Here is a 12,789-nt window from a genome sequence, read left to right as displayed (position 1 = left end):
TAGCAATTTGCAAACGATAAATCTGATGTGAAAAGAACTCATATTAAATATCATTTTCCTAAATTTCTCACTTCAATTCTGTTAAAATGCCCTCTTATTATTTGAATCTAAATTGTCAAAACACTGCTTTCAAAGTGGCACAGAGGAAAAAAAGGCAAGCATCATCAAATTTTATCCCTCAATCTTTTGAAGCCCTATAGTTACCTGATCACACTAGAGAACAGGGTTGCTTCGCAAAAAGCTTGTTTGAAATAAAAAAAAAAAAAAAAAATGCATTCACTCTACTGAGTGTCATTGGGGCTGTTTTGGTCTTTCCATCTAAGACACACCCCAGGAAGTCTGAGAGTGGGCTGCCATCTGCCACTGTCCTATCTCCTGCCTCTTCTTTGTTATGACAACCAGATGCAAAGAGTATTCTGCACCCCTTACCAGCCCAAGCATCCTCGTAAGAGCCTTTAATTAAGTCACTGCTGCTCCTGCTCTCAGAGATTTGTCATTGGCAAGAAAGACTGTGGGGCTGTTTTGTAGGGACTCCAGAGATATTTTGAAAAATTGGGTGGTTATCTTTTTAACACTTTGAGATTCAAATAAGAACACAGATACCAATCCAGACAATAATATGACCTGTAGAAATAATTAATACTTTCCATCCTTCTAGACTAAACTATAACCAACTAGCCTGATGAGCTTAATGCAACCTATTCTCCCTCCTGCACTGACCCTTCTCCCTTTCAAAACTAGCCCAATACACGGTACAAACTTTCTGATGCCCACTTTTTCTATATTTCTGTAGAGTTGATTTATGTTGTGCAATATAAGTATACTGCAGGGTTTGGCAATGTCTGCAAATGGCACAAAACACAATATTGATTGGCCCTCTCTCCCTTCCCTCAAATAATCCAGCATCCCCTCTTCTTTATATTTCCTCTTCATTCACCCAGTGCCATGGTCTCACCATTGAAAGGCTGTCGCAGCACCCCGTCAAATGTGGTCACTGTTAGGTGGCAGCTCCAAGGTGTAGTAACATTTTTTAAAGGACAGTCTTGAAGAAGAGAAACTGACCCTGAGGCAGACACTGTCATTTCCTCAAATCACGTGCGAGAAGTCGCGTGGTGTGGGAAACCACCTCTGAAAGTTTGCCAGTCATTGAAAGAGTTCTTTTTATACTCTTTCTACTGTTCAAAGTTTTCCCACATATAGATTACTCCTTTTGAACTTTCAAACAACCTGTAGGGCAGGTAGAGTAAGGTAAACTTGTCACCAGTTTACCAAGTATGATGTTAAGTCACAGAGAGGTTAAGTAGGTCTCCTAAGGTCACACAGCTAGTTACTGTCAGCCTGGGCAGCAGCCATTCTGAACCTGCAAGCTCCCACAATAAATGACTTCTCTTTCTTACCACAGAGGCAATTCTCAAATTCCATCTTCTTGACACTAATGGCTGCATGGCACTGGCCATGAAAGTCCCCTTGTCTCTGATTACCTGCCTAGCTCAGTAACTTCCAGAATATAAGACCCAGCTTTTTCAGCTGACCTTCTCTAATATATATAGCAATATAATAAGGGTGCTGACATTCTATCATATGATATTTCTGCTATAATTGTTTGGGGGTACTTTAAGTGGTATTATATTTGGGCCTATACTAAGGGGACATTTTGAAAATCAAATAAGGAGAAATAGAAAGTCTAAAAGGACCTAAAAGTTACACCCAAGCCTCCCAACTGGAAAATAAAAAATCTTTTCAAGTACAGCAAGTCCTTGAATACTGTTATCTCATTCAGCAGCATTTTATTATAATGTTAATGAGATGCTATAGAAACTTGATTTGTGTTTATATCAATTAGCCTATAGTAAATTGATTTCTTTGTCATTTCACTTAAAGTCACGGAACCTATTGATGGTGCTAAGTGGAGATTTACATATCCTATTCTGTATGCTCTAAGCCTTAAACAATCTTGTTCTTAAAACACAGTTTATGCTGTCAGATCGGGAAACATGACTACCAGACAAATAGAATGGACATGGAGTCTTGGCAATGAGTCCTTCATGTAAGGTTTCATTTAGAAGAAAGTTCATGAGGTTCATCATGGGGGATCACACTGCTCTTGTGTAGCATAGAGACTCGAGAGCTTCCTTCATCACTTCAGCATGAGATTCATAGAACTGCATCACAGATCTCAGTCACTGAATGTTCTTCTAAAGACCCATTTTCTGACTGATGGTGTGGAAAGTTCCAAAGTCATATTTCTTTTTTTTAAAGTATATTTTATCGATTATGTTGTTACAGTAGTTTCAATTTTTTCTCCTTTACTCCCCTCTGCCCAGTACTCCTCTTCCCTCCAACAATCCCACCACCCTTTAGTTCATGTCCAAGGGTCGTGCATATAAGTTCTTTGGCTTCACCCTTTCCTATATTATTCTTAACACCCCCCCCCCCCTGTCTATTTTGTACCAACTGCTTATGCTTCTTAGTTCCTGCACCATTTCGCCATTTCTCCCCCTACCCCCTCCCAGCTGATAACCCCCCAAACAATCAATCCCCATACCTATGATTATGTTCCTATTCTGGTTTGCTTAGTTGGATTTTGTTTTTATTTTTTAGATGCAATTGTTGATAGTTGTGAGTTTGTTGTCATTTTAGTGTTCATAGTTTTGATCTTTTTCTTAAGTCCCTTTGACATTTCATATAATAATGGCTTGATGACGATGAACTCCTTTAGCTTTTCCTTGTCTGGGAAGCACTTGATCTGCCCTTCCATTCCAAATGATAGCTTTGCTGGGTGGAGTAATCTTGGTTGTAGGTTGCTTTTTATCACATTGAATACTGCTTGCCAGTCCCTTCCTGCCTGCAAAATGTCCTCTGAGAAATCAGCTGATAGTCCTATAGGCACCCCCCTGTAGACAACTCTCCACCTCTCTCTTGCTGCCCCCAGGACTCTCTCTTTATCTTTCACCTTTGACATCTCAATCATGATGTGTCCTGGTGTGGTCCCCTCTGGGTCCAGCTCTCCTGGGACCCTCAGTGCTTCCCAGACCTGTATGTCCATCTCCTTCACAAAATTTGGGAAGTTTTCCTCATTTTTTTCTATTCTTGCTTCCTCATTCTGCACTGGTTGACTGTTTTTTACTTCCTTATGTTCCAAATCGTTGATTTGAACCCCGGATTCCTCCCTTCACCATTGGTTTTGTGTGGATTTTCCTTCATTTCACTTAGCATAGCCTTTACTTCTTCCCTTATGCATTTGCCGTACTCAAGCATATCTGTCAAGCCTGTGAGCATCTTTACCACCAGTGTTTTGAATTCTGCATCTGTTAAGTTGTCTATTTCCTCATCTATTAGGTTGGCTGTCTCCTCGTCGCTTAGTTCTCCCACTGGAACCTTGATCTGTTCCCCCTTTTGGGCCATACTTCTCTATCTCCTCATCCTGACAGGCTTCTGTGTTTGTTTGCCTCTGCATCCCAGGTAGAGCTGTCACTCCTGTTATGTTATACGGGGTGGAACCTTAGGGATTCGTCAGTGCAGGGCGACCTGTTTCACCGCGTTGTGATGCTATATGTGGGGGAGGGGTCCAAGAGGGAACAGTGCCACTTGCCCAGCACTCGCCCCTTTTCCAGGCACTTCTCCCACTGGTGCCCCTCTAGCTGCTGCCTTTGCCATTGTTCCCAGAGTGGGTGGGTCTGCGGATGTTCTGTGACCATGGGGGCCCTTTAAACAAGAGGACTCTGTTGAGAGACTGACAGTTTCTGCCTCCACCCCAACCCCCACTGGTCTGCACAGTCAGAAGCAATGAGGTTTGATTTTCCCTGGTGCTGGGACCATGAGCTGCTAGGTCCGATGAGGAGCTGGGAATGTGCCCCTGGTGTCCCTCCTGATTTTAAAACGTGTGACTGCACTTTCTGCCGACCTGCCACCACCGCCGCTGGTGCCTCTACCATACCGCGTCCTCTCCGCCCCAGCTCTGCCCCTCCTACCTGTCTGGATGAGTATTTCTTTTTTATATCTTTGTTTACTGGACTTCCATGCAGTTTGATTTTCTAGAACTTCTGCTTTTTTCTAGTTTTGAGGTAGTTGTATTTCTTCTTAGTTGTGAAGGGAGATACCGCATGTCTGTCTACGCCTCCATCTTGACCAGAAGTCTCCAAGTCATATTTCTTATTCAAAACATTTCTCTTTGATGATAATTAATGTTGCTTTCCATGTAGCTTTCCTTGCTTGGACACTACCACCAAATGGCACAAGTCTAACTGTGCTCTCCCTCCTCAAAGACAGTCCAGAGCTCTCCACTGTCTGTAAGACAGAGTCCAAGTTCCTCTATCTAGAATGTAAGACTCTTCAGAGCACAGTCCGAGGCTGCCTTTCTCACCTTAGGCCTGACACTATCCTGTGTGTTTCACACCAACTCAAGTATTTCCTCAAAACACCCTAAACTCTCCTGCTACCTTATTTACTTGTCACTTCTTTCACCTGAGTACTCTGTCCTTTCTCTGCCTAGCTGATTCCTACTCAGTGTCAAAAGTTCAACTCAAAAACTTTCTTTGCTCCTAATGTAGCTATTTATATGCAAATGACCCTTGAACAATACAGGTTTGGACTGCATGGATCCACTTATATGGGAATTTCTTTTCAATAAATACTGTAAATATATTTTCCTTATGATTTTCTTAATAAAATTATTTAGCTTACTTCATTACCAAACATATATTAACTGAGTGTTTGTTACCAATAAGGCTTCTAGTCAACAGCAGGCTATTATATTAGTAAGTTAAGTTTTTGGAGAGTTCAAAGTTATAGGTGGATTTATAGTGCCTTTAACCCCAACGCTGTTCAAGGGTCAGCTGCACAGGCCTTCACCCTCCTTTTAAATTGTGTTATACAGTACTTAATGCAACAAATTTGTTCATACTAAATGCTTAATAAATTTGGTTGGGTAAGTTGGTAAATCTCATGTGTCCACACTACTCTCTCATGAGGCAAGAAGGAGCATTAGGGTCTAGAATCAGCAGAACATTAGCAAGAGCATTGGCCTTTTCGCAGTTTGCTCTTTGCATGTGGTCTATTTTTCCCCACTTTGTGACCCGGGGCCTTAATCATTTTGCCTCAGTTGAATGTGCATAACTACCATACTTGGGAGTTAATTTTTTTAGGACTCCTGAAATTTTGAAGTAATAATAATACATTTTTTCCTAGAAGGTTTTTTCATTCTTACAAGGTTGTGTGGTTTAGAAGGAGCTAGGGAAAACAAATCCTGAACATAAAGTCAAGATCCCAAATGGAGGCTAGAGGCCTGCCCATCTCGCTTCCCAGAGTATGTCAGCGATGCAATCTTAGTGAACAGCTGTGCTTGCTGCTCCTCAGTGTCCTCTCTGCCTGCATGGGTTCCTGAGGTGTCACCAGAGGTCTGACCTAATGAAACCCAACCAGCAGGGTCACAGGGCCGCTGAAGCATGAGTCTGCATTTCTCAAGTCAACGTAACAGAATCTGAGCCATGCACAGCAGACAGTGGGCCAGAAGGCTATCTGGTAGCCAAGGGCACAGCTAGGGCTTTAGAATAATAGCATGAGGTTGTAATCGGATGCCATCCCAAGACATTTAGCCAAGGAACCATCTCAATCACCCATCTTTTATTCATCAACATGAGGAACGATGTTTTCTTTTCACTGCTCCCTTTGCCCTTTCAGGTTACACCTATTTTAAGCCATCCTTACTTTTTCCTTTTGTCACACAAAATGTACCAGGCATAGTTAAAGCATGTAGTCACCATGGATGTCAATATGAACACTGGACCGAAACAGCCCAATCACCTTGCTCCCAAAGCCAACATAAGCGCTTGTAGTTTAAAGGCAAGGCTGTAAGTAGTTTTTCAAACCTCGTTAAGACTGTAAACCCACAGAGATGTGAGACAAATAACCATGTAATCGGAGGCTGGAGGAGGCCTTACTACCCAATAGCCCTTATCGTCATCTCCATTATCCATTTATTTAAGCCTTGAAAAAGTTTTAAAATGGTTGAATTTTTTGTGTCTTAAATGTTAAATATTCTCAGCAATAGGAAATCCATCAAACTTAATTCCCCAGGGACACCCACCCACCCCCCCCCCCCCACACACACACACACACACAGTGTGAGTCCATACCACCTCGATGGAAGTCCTCTTTCCTCAAGGTTTATATTTCTTCTGCAAGCTTTGTATCAAAGTGATGAAAGACAAAGACTTTGGAGTCAGACTTCTGGGTTTGGCCCTCACTAGCTACACAGTCTCAATGATTTCCTCTGGGCCTCAGTTTCCTCATCCATAAAGTGTGAATAGTAATAACAATACCAGCTCACAGGATTACTGTGATAATTAAATGAATTAATGCATGAGATGTCAGTAAATGTTGGCTCTTACTTGCACTGTCTTAAATTTAGCTGTGATCCATTGTTTCAGGAGTTTTATGAGTCCTGGGAAAATATGACCTAAGCTCATCTGTAATAAGGGAGAAAGAACACATACTATGTCTTCCTTTTAATGTTCAAGTCTCTAGATCAGTGAGTCTCAAAGTGTGGTCTGGGAACCCCTACAGATCCCCAAGACCCAAGTCCTTAAGGTCAAAACTGTTATTTTCTTTTATTGAGAAATAATTGCTATGTATCACCATATAAGTTAAAAGTAGACAGCATGATGGCTTGATTTATATATATATATATATTTTTTTAATATGCTTTATTGATTATGCTGTTACAGTTGTGTTCCAATTTCTTTTCCCCCTGTTCCCCTCCACCCAGTGACACCCCTCTCTCCAGTTGTCCACTCCCTCTTAGTCCATGCCCATTGGCTGTGCATATAGATCCTCTCAACATCTTCCTGTCTACTCCACTCCCTCCTACTATGCTTCCTAATTCCTGTACCATCTCCCTCCCTTTCTCCCCTTCCCCTTCCCAGCTGACCTCCTCCCAATATGTTCCCCATTCCTATAATTCTTTTCACACTCTCGTTGCCTACTTAGTTTGCCTTTGTTTCGGTTCTCTAGTTTCTGTTGTTGGTTGTTGTGATATAACTTTCATTTTAATGTTCATAGTTTTGGTCCTTTCTCCTAAAGAAGTCCCTTTAACATTTAATATAACAGTGGTTTGGATCTGATGAACTCCTTCAGTTTTACTTTGTCCTGGAAGCACTTTCTCTGCCCTTCTATTCTGAATGACAGTTTCACTGGATAGAGTAATCACGGTTGTAGATTTTTGCTTTTCATTCCTTTGAATATTTCTTGCCAGTCCCTTCTCGCCTGCAGAGTTTCTTTTGAGAAATCAGCTGAGAGTCTTATTGGGACCCCTTTGTATGTAATTCTCTTCTTCTGTCTTGCTGCTTTTAATATCTCTCTTTAGCCTTAATTTTTGACATTTTGATGATAATGTGACTTGGTGTGGTTCTCCCTGGGTCCAGTTTTTTTGGAAATTTCTGTGCTTCCTGGACCTGTAAGTCTATTTCCTTCCCCAAGTTAAGGAAGTTCTACTTCATTATCTTTTTACATAATTTTTTAATTTCTAGTTCCTCTTCTTCACCTTATGGCAATCCTATAATTTGGATGTTTGTTCTCTTATAGTTGTCCCAGAGGTTTCTGAGCTTCTCCTCATTTTCCTCACTTTTTTGTTTCCTCTTTCTGCACTGGTTGACTGTTTGTTCCTTCCCTATGTTCTGATTTGTTGATTTGATCCCTGGTTTTCTTGCTCTCACCACTAGTTTCATATGTTTTTTTGTTCATTTCAGCATAACTACCCTCATTCCTTCCCTGTCTTGCTTAAGATCTGCTGTTAGATCTGTAAGCGCTTTTATAAGCCAAGCTCTGAACTGTGCCTCAGAAAGATTTCCTAACTGCTGCTTCATTAGATTAGATATTTGCTGTCTGGTCAGCTTTGTCACTGAGATCTCTATCATGATCTGTGCCATCCTGAACAGTTTTGTGTTTACCTTTGCTTGCTGGGCAGGGCTGTCACACCTCTTACGCTATGGGGGTGGGGGGAGCCCTGTGCACTCATTACAACTAGGTATTTTCTGCGGGGGTGGGGGTCCAAGATTGATTCCTATCACTCAATCTCTGCTGAGAGACCGGGAGCCTCCTCCTCCATCCCCACCCACACCAGGCCTCACAGTCTAAGGCAATGGGGGTCTGCCTTCCCCAGCTTTGGAATCGCTAGCTGACGGGTCTGGTCTGCAGCCAGGGGTGCTCCCCAGGCACTTCTCGCCTCCCCTTAAATACGGGTGTCTGTGCTTACTGCTGTCCTGCCTCCGTCGCTGCTGCTGCCGTGGACAGCACAGCTTGACCTCTCCTCCCCGGCTTTACCCCTCCTACCTGTCTGGATGAGTGCCACTTCTTTATAACTTCATACGTTGGACATCCACTTATTTTCTGGAACTTGATTTATATTGTGAAACGATTACCACAGTAGATACAGCTGACATCCATTTTCTCATCTAAATACAATAAAAATAAGGGAAAGAAGAAAAGAATAAAGGAAAAACTTTTTTGGTCCTTGTGATGAGAACTCTTTGGATTCACTCTCTTAACAACTTCCCTATATGTCATACAGCAGTGCTAGCTATTGCAAAGTGATTTTTATAATACTAAAATGTTACTGCCTTTTGCACTGTCATTCTTTCATGAGTGTACAGTGGAACTTTCCAGAGGCTACATGCTACATGATGACATCATCACTTAACAGTTAATGGAATGTGTACTTGTACATTCATGCATTTTTTAATACTCTCAATTTTTACTTCTAACAGAGCAAATAGCAATAGCTATAACCCACATTAACAAATCTCTTTGGGGTACTCAATAATGTTTAAGAGTTTAAAAGGATCCTGAGACCAAACATTATGAGAACCTGTGCTAGATCATTTCTGGTCAAAGTCACCCTCCCCACCCATCTCAAAATCTGTAGTGCAAAAATACCACACTTGTGCTGAACTTTGAAGCTCTTCCCCCAAAGACAGGCCCCTGAAGCTGTCATTCTGTGTTTCAGGCTGTCTGGGTCCGATTTCCCTAGTGACGAGTGGCAGTGGGATTATGAGAAGCACGGCCATCGCCATTCCATGATTAGAAAAGTCAAGAGATTCCTGAGTGCCCACGAGCACCCCTCCAGCCCCCGGAGCAGAGACTATGGGAGGCAGGCCAGTGACAGCTCCATGTTCTTCCCTCAGAGATCCCTCAGCCCAGCCAAGCACCTGCTGAACGTGCCCTTGAGAAGCTCCCACCGTGTCTTAGCCTCCCGGAAGCAACTCTCTCCAGAGGTGAACCCCAAGCTGTATTCCAGCCTGGGGGAACTGTCCATGATCAGGGAGACCAGCCGGACGAGCACCTTACAGAGCCTGTCCCCACAGTCCAGTGTGAGGGTCTCCCCCACCAAAATGCCACAGGTCCCCAAGGTACTGATCACAGCACCGGGGCCCACATCCGATGACCACCACCGTGACTCCACTCCCTCCATTCAAAGCTACAAGTTCACTGGGGTTCAGCCAAACAGCCCTGGGCAGCAGGAGGACCCTGTGAGATTGATCCTGTTCCCCTCTGGGGAGGGGACACCTCCTCGAGGCCCCAGACCCCAGGCTGTTTCAGCAGAAGCTGAGAAAAATATTTTCAAGTTTGCCTTGGAGGAAGACCCTTTTGAGAATGACAAGTTTCCGAAAAGGTGGAGCCTCCCGGGGTTCCTGGAGTCCAGCCACACCTCCCTGGCAGACCAGGGCCTGGAGCCCAGGAATCCTGAGCCAACTCTTTTACTTGACACAGAGACATCCTCAGAGACCAGTGGAATCAGCTTTGTGGCTGCCTCTCAGGTCTCTCCTGATGTGCTCTATTTAATGGAAAACCTGGACACCAAGGAAACAGATATCATAGACTTTAACATCGAGCAAACAGAGGAATCGCCCAGAGGAATGCCGGAAAGGTCTAAGACCTGCTTCTAGTCTAAATTCTTACTTTCCCAGAAGTTCAACCTTAGTTCTAGAACATACCTGCGGACTGGTTAATTTTCTTGGGAACGCACATACTGTATAAGCTATTTAAAATTTTGAAGGGCATTATAATCCTGACTTTTTCAGAACTAAGAAAATCAAGCTCATTCATGTCATTTGTCACAAAAGTGGCTTTCATGGACATTGCACTGACCGCAGTGATTTATCTTAACCTAATAAGCAATCTTAAATATGTCTATGACTTATAAGTTCATAGATTATTAGCTTTAGAAAGCACCTTATAGATCATAATCCAATCCCCTAATTTTGCCAATAGGGAGACAAAGGATTTCCTATTTGTCTTTTTTTTTCTTTCTTTCTTTCCTTCAGTTGTAATGACAGGGAGATGGATCATAAAATGCCTCAGAGGCCACTTCTAATTATGATTTTTTTTGTCTGAGGCTTTCTAACCGTTTTCACTCCCACTCTCTAAACTGTTGTTATTACTTCCATACTCTTAAGCTTTATCAGCACCAGAAAGCTTCATCTCTCTCCAATTTCCTTTTCTACTTTCACAACTTCATTTTTCTCTCTTCCCCTTTATTCTCCAGTCCTCTTCTCCTTTCCTTCTTCTTAGTCTTGCTCCTTCTCTAATGACTCTAATCTGTACCACCTTGCAGGTTATAATATTTTTCTCCTGCCAACCCTGTTGCTTACTTCTTGCCATGACTTTCAAAACATGAGACATTGGCAAAGTCTCCAACAGAATAACCATAGAGTCAGAAAATCCAACTTGATACACTTCCAGCTTCACAGTGGGAAGGATGTGGGTTCCGATGGTATCCCGCCACACCCTCTGCATGCACTCTAGATCTTGAGCACTGGAGAACACTGAAACCAAGATGGGCATGAAACCTGTACAACCAAACGCTATGGAACCAAAGAATAACAAAAGCTTGAATGTATTTAACTCAAACTCTGAAAGCAAAAATCCCAATCATGTCACAGCATGGGACCAGTTACTGTGCCTGCCAGGTTGTTCAGGATGAGGTAGGATGTTGGAGCTGGGAGGTTAAGGAGGTCCAGGACTGCACGGTGGGGATGGGCATGGACTCATCCCAAGGAGCTCTGGGGGTGGCTCTTTGGGGGTGCACCCAATTTTGTCTGGAAGGCCATGTCTTATGAGCACTGCTCTCATATTTCTGTCATACGGTGAAGCTTGACTACGTATGATTTAAGAAATAAAAGAACCCTAATAGTTCCATTTATTGCATGCTTGGTGTTCCAAGAGCAGCATGCAGGGCTCACAGATGACCTCATCAAACCTCCCAGGAATCTTATAAGTTGGTATACTATTGTCTCCTTTTTCAAGATGAACAAAACAGAGGCTTTGGAGAGGTAAAATACTTTGACTAAAAACAGAGCCAGGAAGTGGCAGGGCTCAAATTCAAACCCAGATTTATCTGATTCAAGAGCACAAACACTTAGCCAGTGAGCTCCCTTACTGTGCTGTCTGCAAGACCCTGAATCTGCCATCAATTTGCCCAGAATTCAGGAGAACACCCTAGGAGAACCATGCCTAAATCTCTCCAGCCCAGGAGGCCTCCCTGCTGAAGTCTACCTGCATCTTTTATGCATGCATACAAGAGGGCATTGCTCCACCTTGGAGGCCCAGCCATAGTCCTCTTTGTTTCTCCGAAAGAAGAAAGTTGACAGGACCCTCCCTTCCCCTCCTCAACTCCTCCTGATATGAGATGTTATAATTAGCCCATTTTTACAAGGCATCACAGCAGCCAAACAAACCACCTCATTTACTTTAACTGGCTTTTCTCCAAGGACTGAAAGGAAATAATATTGGAAGAAATGCTATACATTGATGGTTTTCTGTGTTGGTCAACAGAAGGCACTGATATTTCCAAAGCATTACCAATACACTATGTAATCAGGTACCAGTATCACACTTCTAAAAGACCAATTGTAAGTTTCATGAATTTCTTTCAACTCAGATACACTGGTATGAAATAAAATAGCATCAGAGAGACTAAAAAATAGGGTGATATGAATGGAAAAGAGATGGCTGAGTCCTAACCTCATAAAACTCTAGTTTCTCCCCAATGAATACAAAATTTCTCTAAATGTATCATCCTCTCTTATCTTCCAGTTGGTGACCTTTTTTCTCCTTTCAGTGCCTGGAGTGTGTCAACTTCTTATGTTCCTCTACGCAAAAACCCACTAAAAACAGGACTTTCTGTGATCCAGTTGAGCCTAAACTGCAAGAGTAAAGCCTGATACATAAGGAACTCTTGCTAAAAAAGAAACAGTGATGGTGTTACAGGGGCAGTTTAGGATCCTTCAACACTCAAAAGAAGGCAGAATGGAATCCAGACAGGTAGAGTCCACCATCAAACTATATTTAGGGCCTGGAATCAACAGAGGTGGAGGAGAAATACCAGAAGGCCAGCATCACTTGTTCTTTCTGGCTGAGATCCATCCTGGGTCTCTGGGACTTTCCCAAGGCCGCAGTCTCTACTCTCCTATAACAGGCTGTGCTCAAAGGCGGGTAGATGCTGGGTGTTTACTACCATGCTTGGGATACTTGCAGATAGTTTCAGAAGAGACTGATCTCATCTTCTCTTTATTCCTCAAGAAATGAAGCTTTCTGAAATTGGCAGCATTCTTGATATTAATAATAAACTATTTATTCACATGATCATTGGACCCTACAAATTCCAAAGGGAAAAAATACCTTTCAAGATTAGAAAACACTTTCAAACAGAGGACCAGATTTTTTTCCCAGTAAAAAATGGATTTTGATTACTCTTATTACTAATGACACAGTCGCCTCTCTTCAAGTTTGCTC

General features: G+C 42.6%; 1 protein-coding gene across 2 annotated transcripts in view; it reads left to right on the top strand.

Moving 5' to 3' along the window:
• The window catches only part of BEST3 (bestrophin 3), a 49,250-nt gene extending 36,794 nt beyond the window's left edge, over window positions 1–12,456 (top strand). For both annotated transcript variants that reach the window (XM_090273600.1, XM_090273602.1), the window contains one exon: window positions 9,002–12,456. In XM_090273600.1, the coding sequence (XP_090129726.1) occupies window positions 9,002–9,941 (940 nt within the window). In that variant the 3' untranslated portion in view covers window positions 9,942–12,456. The remainder of the gene's footprint in view (window positions 1–9,001) is intronic.
• The last annotated feature ends 333 nt before the right edge of the window (window positions 12,457–12,789 follow it).

Source organism: Furipterus horrens, unplaced genomic scaffold (genome assembly GCF_987537825.1).
Source record: "Furipterus horrens unplaced genomic scaffold, mFurHor1.1.pri manual_scaffold_4, whole genome shotgun sequence".
NCBI lineage: Eukaryota > Metazoa > Chordata > Mammalia > Chiroptera > Furipteridae > Furipterus > Furipterus horrens.
Note: the sequence above shows the minus strand (reverse complement) of the source record. Positions and strands in the feature narration are given on the sequence as shown.